Consider the following 14645-nt stretch of genomic DNA (forward strand, 5'->3'; position numbering starts at 1 on the left):
TCTACACTGGGGGGATGGGAAATCGATCTAAGATACGCAACTCAGCTAAGAGAATAGCATAGCTGAGGTCAACATATCTTAGATTGAATTAAAATTACTTATTTCGTGTCCTCGCGGTGGGGGATCGACAGCCGCGGCTCCCTCGTCAACTATGCTTCCGCCTCTTGCACTGCTGGAGTTCAGCAATTGACGGAGAGCGATTGGGGATCGATTTATCATGTCTACACTACACACAATAAATCAATCCCCGATAGACCAATCACTACCCACTGATCCGGCGGGTAGTGTAGACGTACCCTTGGAGTGGGAGAGGAGAAAGACCATTGGGAAGTCCCTACTTTTACAAGCAAGGAAACTAAATGTGAGAAACTCAAGGGTTTTGTTTGTGCTGAAGGACAAGGCTGAAAATAAAAAGTTTAGAGAATCTGTAAGAATATGCAATGCTGACATATGATTTTAAAATGAATACATTAGGTTTTAAGATTAAAACACAGTCTGACATCTTTTATCTTGTCAAAACACTGCCTGTAGCAAGTCAGTCTTGCACTAATTAAATTGTTTTCAGTTTAAGAGCTTGAACATTCATGTACAAGTGAAACATATAAAGTAACACTGACCTTTAGAAAAGCGGAAGAAGTCTCCATTTTTCCTAAAAACAAAACAAAAACAATTTGAAATAGCTGCAGGAGTGTACCTAACAAAAATCTAAAAAACCTAAACACTATTCTTCTGCCTAGGGTGGCCAGGTGTCTGGTTTTCGACCAGAAAGTCTGGTTGAAAAGGGGACCTGATGGCATCCAGTCATATCTACTGACCGGACATTCAAAGTCCAGTTACTGCAGGCAGGGGAGGCGGGAGGTGCCGAGGACATCACCCACGCCAGCCCTACTCAGCCTTGGCCGCCTCCTACCTGCATCTGGCAGTTGCAGCTCCCAGCCCCAACTCTGCAGGTGAGTCCCTCCTGATCCACAGAGGGGGTGGATGCGGGAGAGAGGAGAAATACAGCAAGAGATGGATGGAGGGGGACAGAGGAGCAAATGGGAGGTGGGGACCTCAGGAGAAAGGGGTGGGGCAGGGGGGGCCCGAGGGAGGCTCTGCATTCCTGCTGGAGTTTCCAGTTTTTATATATTACAAAGTTGGCAATCCTACTTCTACCATTAAGACTATTTAAAGTCAAATCAATGCAGAGAAGATGGACTGTAACTAGTCAATCAAAATTAATAATACCAACAAGCAGAAGACAATTTAAATAATACAGTAATCCATGTGTGCAATACAAACTATAGTCAAGGCACAGACAGTCAAAGGGATAGTTAAATTAGTCAATTTAAAAACAAGTTAACAAAATACAAGTTTCTGAGAAAACACCACTTAAATACTATGTCCTGATTTATTTTAAAAAAGAAAAAAAGCCACTCCTTTAAAAAGTTTAAGTGTTTTGTTTTCAATGAGAGAGAAAACTACTACTAATCCTACAAATGCTAATGCACACAGCCAAACACAAAGCACTGTCAAAACTGAAAAAATACTTATTCCTGCTAACTTATTTCAGCTACACAGTAATCTCGAGTATTACTGTAGTTAAAAAGTAGGTTCAAAACATTCAGACAAACGTGACTTGCAGGTTAACAGTATGTCTAACTTTATAGGTATCTAAAGAGTCAATGACTGCTAAGATTCTGAACATTAAATAATATATTCAACTGGTCTGTGCAACTCTAAAATGAACTAAAATTAAGTTAAAAAATTGTTATTGATATATCCTACACTGGAGTCCCAGCTATTGTTTGTATCACTTGCTTTCAAAGACATGAAATTCAGTTGATTTTTATTCAGTCTTAGTCTAACTTTGTTTTTCATATTTCAACAGGAGAAAAGTAAAAAACATAAAATAAAGGGAACAGCTTAATGTTTACATTTCAAATTTAGGGAGGAAGAATCGAATGCAAATCAAGTTAAATTTTTCCACCAGTGTTTAAAAATAAATCTTGCCGTATCACAACAAACTATTTTGGTATGTAATAGTACGCATAACATGAGCATGGAGGAAGGTGGTTCAATAAAGGATTAATAACTTTGCATGGTTTGCCCTGTAGGATAAACTCATGTGCATCACAAGTAAAATTGGCCCAAAATTAGTTTCAGGGCAGCTGCACAGATACAGGATGGGCCTACATACAGTGCAAGTGGCAGCCTCAACCCTCTTGTGCCTACTATATGTGGGCTTGATTCCATGAAGCACCAGGCACCACAATTCATTGAGCTCAGTGGAAACTAAGGTGGCTCAACACCTTGCAGGTAGGGTGACTACTTTTCCCTCATTGGACGGCACAGTCCCAAAATGTACATTTTAAGTCCTGGTCCCAGGCTGAATGACTCTGGGACAGCTTTTGTCCCCGATCCCCTCCAGTGCCACTCTGCACCTGCCTGAGGCTTAGTGACCGCATCAGACTCTTCGAAGTCACAGGGGCTGAGATGGGCTATAGCCCCCTCTCGCCACGAGGCCCTGCCCCTCTACTCCTCCTCTTCCCCTTGATGCCAGAAGCCAGACATTAGTAAGAGCTGCCCATAAAGCCTGGACACATCCCATGGGGCAGGGACATGGGCCAGGTACTAAGCTTGGGTACCCTGACCCCCCACCCAGGGCAGGTGGAGGGTCCAGGGCTCCCTGGGTGGCTCTTAGCACAGTCTGCTCCCCCTTCCAACCTGGCCAAGGGACAGGGCCACAAGGGAAGAGGAAGAGCAAGGGCAGGGCCACAGAAGGGGTGGAGTTCTTGCATGTGTCCTCTTTTTGCACTTTGAAAAGGTGGCTATCCCACTTGGAGGATGAGGCCCTAAGGGAGCACATAATTAGTTAACTTTGCAATGGAATACAGTACTGGGCTCTTTGCATTGTGTGAGTAGCAGCTACTGATGCAGACACTATCAGCACGGTGATATGTTTCAGAGGTGGTAACACACCAATGAGTTATTGGTTTAAAGACTACATTTCTTACATCCACCTTCTGTCCACTAAACTCCTACCAAAAAAGGGGGCAGGGAGGAATTAAAATCTAAAAATGTCAAAAATCAAGACCCTAACCCATGCAGTACTTTTACCCTGAAAAGGAGACGTGCCAGAGCCACCACCAAGTGCAGGAGGAACATTGTTATTGATTTTATGTGGAAGGGGCTCTGTGGTGATGGGCAGCAGTAGATACAGGGCTGGACAGGCAGATTCCCTGGGGGTAAGAGCCAGGCTCTGTGTGTAACCCTCTACAGGTGTTATCAAGCCTGAAATTACAGCACATTAGAAAGGCTGCTAACCGCCCCATGTAGACACAACTAGCGGGTCTCACGTCGTGTTAGAAGATCTAATCACGGGCGGCTTAACACGACCCTGCACACGCCTGCCCTTGCCACACTGAGGTGTGTTGCTCCAGCACAGAACAGCGGGGCGCTCGCTGGCCTTGTAACACCCTGGGGCGGCCAAGGTCCCCGGGGAATGGCTGGGCGCCCTCCACCAGCCGCTGGGCACAGGGGCAACGGAGGCTGCACAGCACCAGGCCTGGGGTCTGCCGGACACAGCAGCGTAGCCAGCCTGGAACTTGCGGGAAGGCGCAGGCCTACGTGGAAAAGGCGAATTGATTCCGCGCATGCGCCACGGATGACTCGGGACCCAGTGTGCCTGGAGCCCGGAAAGCCCACTGGAGAGACTAACCTAGGGGCTGCGCGCATGCGCAACAGGGGATGCGCTGAACGACCCGAGGCTGAAACAGGAGCCCCTGCGCAAGCGCAACAGGGGCTTCGGCGAGACAGCTCGCGGGGGCTTCGCCGCTCGTTGTCAGAGCGGAGTGTGCCCCTCCTCCGACGGCGCCTTTATCCCCCGGTCCCCCTTGCTCACCTCCACCGTGTTCACGGGAGCCGCTGCCTGCTCCGGGGTCAGAGCCCCCAGCTTTGCCGCTAACGCGTCCATGGCGAGCGCGGCAGAGACCTGAGCCGGGAGGGACTCGGCAGCCGGCGGACGCACCGCGCGAAGGACCCCGCCGTGCGGCAATGAAATTTGCCCCCGCTACAACACAGGTGCCGCGGGACCGTTCCGCTTCTTTTAAAGAGCCCGCGGAGGGCTCGCTCGCCTGCCCGGAGCGAGCTGCTGGTCCTGGCCCGGGGCTCGGAAGCTGGGGGAGGGAAAATGCCCCCCTGAAACGCTCAGCCCAAACCTCGCTCCCCAGAGACCGACTCTGAGCCTCTCCCCCCGCCGCCCCTAAACATGAGAAGTGGGTCTGGTGAGAGACTTGGAGAAGTGCCCTAAACCTGATGCGACAAGATAGGAGGCAGCAGGTTCCTTTCTCAGAACAGCTCCTCCCCTGCCCCGCACCCCAGCCAGCCTGGGTGGGATTTCAGTGTGACTTGTGCCATGGAAAGTTAAACTATCTTCTACTGTTCACCCACCAGGGGGCGCTGTGCATAAAAGACCTTATTTAAATGAAGTTTAGGCCTCCTGGGCAGAGCACGCGGATGAACACCCCTGGTACAAACAAAGCTCTGTAGTCAGCAGCCCACATCCCTCCATAAGTATGTGACAGTATCGCATAGGACAAGTCCCTTTGTTATTATTTGAAGGGCACCATGGGAGAATCGCTGTCATGTCATCATTTTCTGTATAGCGGGAAGTACAAGTGAGCCAAAGCTCGACTCAGCGCTAACTTTTTTTTTCTCTCTTATCAAGTGATTACGATTCGATGGGGTTGAGAACTAAAATAGACTCACAGATAATAGGCAAACCCACTGTAGATCAGCAACAAACTCTTTGATTTTTACTTTCAGCAGAGGACAGTTTGAAAGTGCTGCTGCAGTCTCATTACCTTCTAGGTTGTCAGTTTACACTCTGCAAAGCCACACATACTGTCAATATGTAACAGTCATGATATTTTTTCCAGTCTTAATGCTGTTTGCTTTGTATCCACTATGCTCAAAAACAGTGACATTTTATATTTATGACAGTGTTTCCCTGTCAGCACCTCACAGATATTAATAAATTTATATTCACAATACTCTGGTGAGGTAGCAAATTACTATAATCTCCATTTTGCAAATGAGGAACAAGTAAAGAAAGATGATTTGCTCAAGATCATATCTCCTGAATCCTACTCTGATGCCTTAACCACAAAACCATCCACAACACTGCAGAAAACTTTCCGCAAGTGGCACTTATTGTCAGGAATCAAAACTCTATGGGACTCATTAGCTTTGGAGTTACAAGACCTCCTATTAATTCAACATCTGAAATTGAGAGGGTATCTGAGCAGCCATACATGTGGAGTCTTGGGATTGGCAACAGGGAAACTCAGCAGAATACACAAAAAATCACTTTCCTATCTTTCTGTGGGAGGGGGGACTTTCCAGTTGACTAAAATGACAGCTCATAAGAAGCATCAATAATACACAGTAAAAAGTTCCTGTGTTGATTTTGTTAAGTTGTATATAATGATTTTTAGGCACCATTTGAAAGTAAAAGTAACACTGGAAACATTCTTTAAACAAATCACTGTACTTTTTGTAATAAAAGGGAAGTCATGCTTCAATAAGTGTGACTACAGCACCCCAGGATATCTATGTACTGTGCAAACAATTAAATAAGGAATATAGGAATTGCCATACCATTCCAGACTATTGTTCCATTATTCTGGTATCATGTCTGGTGCACATAAATGGCCAGTACCAGATGGTCAAAAGAGAGCACAAGGAATACCGCAATGGAAAATTATGTAATAACCTGCCAAGGGGAGAAGATCTTCTTAACCTTAGCGGTTGGCTTATTCTCTAAAGGATGATGGTGGATGTCCTAAAACTTTTATCCTACCTTAAATAACTATGAATGTTCTTATCCATGTAAAAGTGCAATCATGCTTTGAATCCTAAGTATTTGTCCTTAGTGATATTTTGTTGGCAGTGAGTTCCACACATAAATTAAACATGGTGTAAAAATCAGCAGATTTTTTTGAGATTGGATTCCACTGTTAGGTAGGCATGTATTTTATTCCTTTTACAGATAGGTAAATTGCAGAAGAAAATGGCTAAGTAATTTGTACCATATCACTCAATGAATCAGAGGCAGAGCCAAGAACAGACCCGAGTTGTCCTCAGTCCAGTCAAACCCTAAAACAAATCCCAATTTTTAACATCCTTGAATAGAGTTTAAACTTAAATAATAGTATCATTACTGCATACTGATTTTTTCTCATATAGATGATGACCAAGTCGGGATAGTTAAAGATACGAGGCCAAGCAGGTGTGGAGTTTGCAGTGAATGGTTTTGTTACTACTATAATTCTGAAGGCTTTGTAAATCAGTGGGGTTATGCTCACTTATGCCAACAGTGAGTTTGGACCAGGGTTATTTCTCTTTAAAACCTGATAAGTTGCTAATTGGTTTTACAAGTGGTGGATGATGGGTTTTATAATAAACATTTCTAAAAGGACTGTGAGTCAAAGACATCCAAGCCCTACACCCAACCTATAATATGAACAAAAACAGTTAAAAGGGAAAGAAGAGCCCATCACCAATAGTGTGGATTGATTTAATTCAGAAGCAGGAAACCTTGATTTAAATAAGTTTAAATCTTGATTTGTATTTGTACTTTTTAGGTATTTCCTCAAGAAAAGCTGGTTCGTACTGGCTGATAATCTCTGAAAATCAACAGTTTTTAACTAAATTTACCCTTTACACAAAAATTTATGCATTCCTTTTGGTAACCAGGCAATACACTATATCTATACACATTTATTTAAACAATTATATAACTTAATATACATTTATTCAGATTCTAATTTTTACATTTTTTACATTAGAAAATGATGAATGATTCATTTCTTGTTTACTAGATCGTTAATTTTTTACTTGTGATTTGTGTCAAGCTCTATTTGGATGAAAATTGGAATTCAATTAAAAATCAGTAAAACAGATTTTAAAAATGCATTAGGGTAAATAAAACTACCTTAAGGGTTCTGGAAACAAAAGCCAAATGTTTTGGTAAACATGTTTTGCATTTAAAATTGATTTGTAAAAAAAAGGAAGTATTGTTTGTCATTGATAATTTGAAGTGATTGTTTTGGTACCATTATACTTCAGGATTTTAGGACAGACCTCATCCTTTCACACCTAGTTTTTATTCACAGATTGGGAGAGGAAAATGAGTTTTCCTCCTTTATCAACTCCCAATCAGTTTCTCAACTTTGAATGAACTCTTGATTGAACTGAACTAGTTGACTAGGGAAATGAAGAAAACATTCTCTCTGCACCTGCAGAAGAGGCTATGCTGTTAGACGCTAGTTTAACACTTCAACAACTCTGGTTTCTGGTGCTTAAGTCACTAGTTCAGGTTTGACTTTCTTTAAAACTTGGACCACAAACAAGTACCATTAATATTTTTAAAATGTTTTTAAATTATTTTAATAGATGATATCAAATAGGTTGTCATAATTCAAATTTAATTTTAAATTGTTTATCTTTAAAGACAAAAATGTAATTTAAATTCTCTTTTTTAATTAAAAAAATTTTTTTATCCATGCTGATCACCAAACACTGTTCTTCCCTCCCTTCAATCTCACCTGAAAAGGTAGGGCAGGAGAAACCCAAGATGAATGGAAAGTAAAACCAGATGCAGGCAGGGTGACACAGCTGGACTTTAGCATCTGTTTAATGAACCATGTATTGATTGTGTTCAGATTCTTTCCACTGAGTGTCTCTCTTTGATTGCTTTTTAAAAATTTTTTTAGCACTCTGGCAGTTGTGAGCAAAAGGGCAAGGATGTGCTAGGGTTGGTGGCTTCAAGAAGAAGATCAAAAACACTAGCTGTTGTCCATAACATTCTTTGTAAATAAAAGTGAAATAAAGACTAATAATGTTGTCAGAAACAGATAGTTAAGGTTAATGTCTCTTTTACCTGTAAAGAGTTAACAAGCTCAGTGACCTGGCTGACACCTGACAAAAGGACCAATCGGGGGACAAGATACTTTCAAATCTTGGTGGAGGAAAGTCTGTTTGTGCTGTTTGTTTTGTTCTTTGTTCGCTCTTGGGGCTAAGAGGGACGGACGTGCAACCAGATCTGTCTCCATCTTTCTAAACAGTCTCTCATGTTTCATAATAGTAAGTACTAGCTAGAAAAAGGCGGATTAGTTTTATGTTTGTTGTTCTTAATTTGCAAATGTGCAGGAGGAGGGGAGGAGTCAATGGAGGCAACACCAAATATGAGCCCCAGGAGGATTGCAAGGGGAATAGGAATCGAGAGGACTTGCAGCCAGTGGGTGCGGGAGATAGACCGGGAAGCGCACTGTCACCAGGAAAAGGCAGGTCTACGTGACTGGAGACTCCTTACTGAGAAGAATAGATAGGCCTGTGACTAGAGCTGATCGGGGAACAGAGGGTGTGCTGTATGCCGGGTGCTAAGATACAGAATGTGGACCTGAGGCTGAAAAAGATACTAGCGGGAGCGGGGGAAGAATCCGTTGATTGTCCTTCATGTGGGAACGAATGATACAGCTAGATACTCTCTGGAATGTATCAAGGAGACTATGCCAGACTGGGGAAGACGTTTAAGGAAATCGAGGCTCAGGTGATCTTCAGTGGGATTCTGCCGGTTCCTAGAGAAGGGCAACAAAGGTGTGACAAGATTATGGCGATCAACAGATGGCTCAGGCAGTGGTGCTATAAGGAGGGCTTTGGGATGTACGGCCATTGGGAAGCATTTACGGACAGAAGACTGTTCTCTCAGGATGGACTTCACCTGAGCAAGGAGGGAAAATAGACTTCTAGGATGGAGGCTTGCCGACCTGATGAGAGAGCTTTAAACTAGAAATTTGGGGGAGATGGTTGGGAGATGTTCGGGAGATCTCCACGCTGGAATTTAATCTTGAGAGGGAAGTAAAGTAAGAGGGGATACAGCCATGGACAGAAGAATTGGCATAAGGAGGAAGGGTAGTGTAGATAACAGACTAACAGGTGATGTTAGTGGTAGAATGTCTCTGTGCCTAACAGGGTAAAGAATGTGAGTGAAGCCAAAACGGCAAAATTAAGATGTCTGTACACTAATGCGAGGAGCCTAGGGAACAAAATGGAGGAACTGGAGCTACTGGTGCAGGAAGTGAAACCAAATTTATAGGGATAACAGAAACATGTGGAATAGTAGTCATGACTGGAGTACAGGTATTGAAGGCTATGTGCTGTTTACGGAAAGATAGAAATAAAGGCAAAGGTGGTGGAGTACATTGTACATCAATGAGGAGGTTAACTGTAAAGAAATAAGAAGTGATGGAATGGACAAGACAGAGTCTGTCGGGCAAAAATCACACTGGGAAAGAAAGCTACTAGAGCCTCCCCTGAGATAGTGCTTGGGGGTGTGCTACAGACCGCCGGGATCTGATTTGGATATGGATAGAGACCTCTTTAATGTTTTTAAGGAAGTAAACACTAATGGGAAATGTGTGATCATGGGAGACTTTAACTTCCCAGATATAGACTGGAGACAAGTGCTAGCAAGAATAGTAGGGATCAGATTTTTTGGATGTGATAGCTGATGGATTCCTTCACCAAGTAGTGAAGAACAGACAAGAGGGGATGCCATTTTAGATTTGGTTTTGGTGAGCAGTGAGGACCTCATAGAAGAAATGGTTGTAGGGGACAACCTTGGTTTCGAGTGATCATGAGCTAATTCAGTTCAAACTAGATGGAAGGATAAACAAAAATAGATCTGGGACTAGGGTTTTTGATTTCAAAAGGGCTAACTTTAAAGAATTAAGGAAATTAGTTAGGGAAGTGGATTGGACTGAAGAACTTGTGGATCTAAATGGGAAGAGGCCTGGAATTACTTTAAGTCGCAGCTGCAGAAACTATCGGAAGCCTGCATCCCAAGAAAGGGAAAAAAACCATAGGCAGGAGTTGTAGACAAGCTGGATGAGCAAGCATCTCAGAGAGGTGATTAAGAAAAAGCAGAAAGCCTACAAGGAGTGGAAGAATGGGGGATTAGCAAGGAAAGCTACCTTAGTGAGGTCAGAACATGTAGGGATAAAGTGAGAAAGGCTAAAAGCCAAGTAGAGTGGAACCTTGCAAAGGAATTAAAACCAATAGTAAAAGGTTCTATAGCCATATAAATAAGAAGAAAACAAAGAAAGAAGAAGTGGACCGCTACACACTGAGGATGGAAAGGAGGTTAAGGATAGCCTAGGCATGCCCAATATCTAAATAAGTACTTGCCTCAGTCTTTAATAAGGCTAATGGGGAGCTTAGGGTAATGGAAGGATGACAAACGGGAATGAGGATATGGAGGTGGATATTACCACATCTGAGGTAGAAGCCATACTTGAACAGCTTAATGGGACAAAATCGGAGGGCCCGGACAATCTTCATCGAGAATATTAAAGGAACTGGCGCATGAAATTGCAAGCCCGTTAGCAAGAATTTTTAATGAATCAGTAAACTCAGGGGTTGTACCGTACGACTGGAGAATTGCTAACGTAGTTCCTATCTTTAAGAAAGGGAGAAAGAGTGATCCGAGTAACTATAGGCCTGTCAGTTTGACATCTGTAGTATGTAAGGTCTTGGAAAAAATTTTAAGGGAGAAAGTAGTTAAGGACATTGAGGTCAATGGTAATTGGGACAAAGTACAACATGGTTTTACTAAAGGTAGATCGTGCCAAACCAACCTGATCTCCTTCTTTGAGAAGGTGACAGACTATTTAGACAAAGGAAATGCGGTAGACCTAATTTACCTCGATTTCAGTAAGGCATTTGAACGGTTCCACATGTGGAATTATTAGTTAAATTGGAAAAGATGGGGATCAATATGAGACTTGAAAGGTGGATAAGGAACTGGTTAAAGGGGAGACTACAACGGGTCATACTGAAGGGTGAACTGTCAGGCTGGAAGGAGGTTACTAGTGGAGTTCCTCAAGGATCGGTTTTGGGACCAATCTTATTTAACCTTTTTATTACTGACCTTGGCACAAAAAGCGGGAATGTGCTAATAAAGTTCGCGGATGACACGAAGCTGGGGGGTATTGCTAACACGGAGAAGGACCGGGATATCATACAGGAAGATCTGGAGACCTTGTAAACTGGAGTAATAGTAATAGGATGAAATTTAATAGTGAAAAGTGCAAGGTCATGCACTTAGGGATTAATAATAAGAACTTTAGATATAGATTGGGGACGCATCAGTTGGAAGCAACAGAGGAGGAGAAGGACCTTGGGGTATTGGTAGATCACAGGATGACTATGAGCCACAATGTGATATGGCCATTAAAAAAGCTAATGCGGTTTTAGGATGCATTAGGCGAGGTATTTCCAGCAAAGATAAGGAGGTGTTAGTACCGTTATATAAGGCGCTGGTGAGACCCCACCTGGAATACTGTGTGCAGTTCTGGTCTCCCATGTTTAAGAAGGATGAATTCAAACTGGAACAGGTTCAGAGACGGGCTACTAGGATGATCCGAGGAATGGAAAACCTGTCATATGAAAGGAGACTCAAAGAGCTTGGCTTGTTTAGTCTAGCCAAAAGAAGGCTGAGGGGGATATGCTTGCTCTTTATAAATATATCAGAGGGATTAATATTAGGGAGGGAGAGGAATTATTTAAGCTTAGTACCAATGTAGACACAAGAACGAATGGGTATAAACTGGACACTAGGAAGTTTAGACTTGAAATTAGACGAAGGTTTCTAACCATTAGAGGAGTGAAGTTCTGGAACAGCCTTCCAAGGGGAGTAGTGGGGGCAAAAGACATATCTGGCTTTAAGATTAAGCTTGATAAGTTTATGGAAGGGATGGTATGATGGGAGAGCCTAATTTTGGCAATTGATCTTTGATTATCGCCAGATAAGTATGCCCAGTGGTTGGTGATGGGATGTTGGATGGATGGGATCTGAGTTACTGCAGAGAATTCTTTCCTGAGTGCTGGCTGGTGAGTCTTGCCCACATGCTCAGGGTTTAGCTGATCGCCATATTTGGGGTCGGGAAGGAATTTTCCTCCAGGGCAGATTGGCAGAGGCCCTGGAGGTTTTCGCCTTCCCTGCAGCGTGGGGCATGGGTCACTTGCTGGTGGATTCTCTGCAGCTTGAGGTCTTCAGACCACAATTTGAAGACTTCAATAACTCAGGCATAGGTTAGGGGTTTGTTATAGAAGTGGATGGGTAGGGTTCTGTGGCCTGCTTTGTGCAGGGGGTCGGACTAGATGATCACATTGGTCCCTTCTGACCCTAGAATCTATGAATCTATGAATCTGTTGTGCGGATGATATTTTACCTCTGTTTGCTTAAACTTGTATCTTAGGTTAGTGGGGAGAGAGTCCCATAGGTCTATATAAGCTGAAGACCCTGGAAAAAGTTTCCATCTTGATTTTACAGAGATAAATTTTTATTTTTTCTTTCTTAATAAAAGCTTTCCTTTTTAAGAACCTGATTGATTTTTTCCTTGTGTAAGACCAAGGGGATTGGGTCTGAACTCACCAGGAATGGGGGGGAAAGAAAGGGGGGTGTCATAAACAGATAGCTAAGGGTTAAGTCTCTTCACATGAAGCACCTGACCAGAGGACCAATCAGGAAACCCGGATTTTTTCAACTCTGGGTGGAGGGAGTTTGTGTCTGAGTCTGTTTGTCTGTCTGCCTGCTTTCTCTGAGCTTTGGAGAAGTAGTTTCTACTTTCTAGTCTTCTGTTCTAAGTGTAAGGACAAAGAGATCAGATAGTAAGTTCTATGGTTTCTTTTCTTTGGTATTTGCATGAATATAAGTGCTGGAGTGCTTTGATTTGTATTCTTTTTGAATAAGGCTGTTTATTTCAATATTCTTTTAAGCAATTGACCCTGTATTGTATCATCTTAATACAGAGAGAACATTTGTATTATTTTTCTTTCTTTTTATATAAAGCTTTCTTTTAAGACCTGTTGAGTTTTTCTTTACTTCAGGAAATTGAGTCTGTACTCACCAGGGAATTGGTGGGAGGAAGAATCGGGGAGATCTGTGTGTTGATTGCTAGCCTGATTTTGCATTCCCTCTGGGGGAATAGGAAAGTACTTTTTTGTTTCCAGGACTGGAAACAGAGAGGGGGAGTCACTCTGTGTAGTTTCACAGAGCTTGTGTCTGTGTATCTCTCCAGGAGCACTGGAGGGGGAAGGGAAAAAGGATTATTTCCCTTTGTTGTGAGACTCAAGGGATTTGGGTCTTGGGGTCCCCAGGGAAGGTTTTTTCAGAGAGACCAGAGTGCCCCAAAACACTCTAATTTTTTGGTGGTGGCAGCAAGTACAGGTCCAAGCTGGTAACTAAGCTTGGAGGTTTCATGCTAACCCCCATATTTTGGACGCTAAGGTCCAAATCTGGGACTAAGGTTATGATATGGGTGCAGCGGTTGGGATAGACAGAATCCAGAAGCCAGTAGGAATATTATATTTTTCTCGTCCTGCTAAGGGCTTTTTAGCAGAGAGAGAAACAGTTGGTTTTAAAAGGGAACCAGAGAGAATTTTTTTCTGCTCTCTCTGGCAGTTTGTGGCTTGCATGTTAAGCAAGAAGCCATTACCAGACTGTTAAGGGTCTTTTGTCATGCAATAGCCCTCCCATTAGGAGGCAAGTTCCAGCACTATAGCATGCAAATAAAGTGGTTTTCAGGTTTACTTAACATTGTTTTTTAGCTTTGAGATAGCTAAAGGCACTGTTGCTAGGCAGACTTCAGGAGGCAACAGAGAGCCTGCAGTTCAGAAGATAAACACCGGAGGGCACCCAACACAAGAAAACAGGAATCATGACTTCTAAGGCAAAAAAATGAGGCGAAGAACAATTCAAAGAAGCTGAACACAGGCGAAGATGGAATGAAAGAAAAGGAAGAAAGCATCAAAACTGCAGCCTTCCAAGAGAACAGGCAGCCCAAGAGCAGCACACAAAAGAAAACTAGAAGAAGAAGAGGTAGCCTACCGAAGGAACAAGCAGAAGAAGAGTGGCCCACAGAAGGAAGCAAGAAAGAGGAGGCGGCCCACCACGAGAAATGGAAAAAACACCAAAAAGAAATGGAAAAACAACAAAAAGAGAATGAAGAGAAGGAAAAACAGAGAAAAATGAACTGGAGTTGGCAAAAGCTGGGCTGCATGTGCCAGCCAACCCTAACAACCCGGCGCCCAATTATTGCTCCACAGCACAGGAAATTTCCCACCTACAAGGCAGGTGATGACACCGAGGCCTTCTTGGAAAATTTTGAAAGAGCCTGTCTTGGGTACAGCATTCCCGAAGACAGTACATGGTAGAATTGAGGTCACAGCTCAGTGGACCTTTAGCAGAGGTGGCAGCTGAAATGCCTAAGCAGCAAATGAATGACTATAAACTTTTTCAAACCAAGGCCAGATACCGAATGGGGATAACCCCAGATCATGCCGTCGGCGCGTTCAGAACCCAAAAGTGGAAACCAGAGGTGTCATTTCCCAAACACGCCTACTACATTGCAAAAAACTATGAGGCCTGGATAACAGGAAACAACATTCAAACCTTGGAAGAACTGCACCTCCTCATACAAATGGAGCAGTTCTTGGATGGTGTTCCTGAAGACATCACACGGTACATACAAGATGGAAATCCCAAAGATATCGCTGAGGCGGGGGAGATTGGAGCCAAATGGATGGAACTGGCAGAAAGC

At 43.2% G+C, this 14645-nt stretch overlaps 1 protein-coding gene across 1 annotated transcript in view; it reads right to left on the minus strand.

Moving 5' to 3' along the window:
* Positions 1–4209, minus strand: part of POLR3B (RNA polymerase III subunit B) — a 119388-nt gene extending 115179 nt beyond the window's left edge. The window contains 2 exon segments of the mRNA XM_050927527.1: positions 614–649; positions 3884–4209. Coding sequence (XP_050783484.1) covers positions 614–649; positions 3884–3955 — 108 coding nt within the window. The 5' untranslated portion in view covers positions 3956–4209.
* Between the last annotated feature and the right edge of the window lie 10436 nt (positions 4210–14645).

Source organism: Gopherus flavomarginatus, chromosome 1, assembly GCF_025201925.1.
Source record: "Gopherus flavomarginatus isolate rGopFla2 chromosome 1, rGopFla2.mat.asm, whole genome shotgun sequence".
Lineage (NCBI taxonomy): Eukaryota > Metazoa > Chordata > Testudines > Testudinidae > Gopherus > Gopherus flavomarginatus.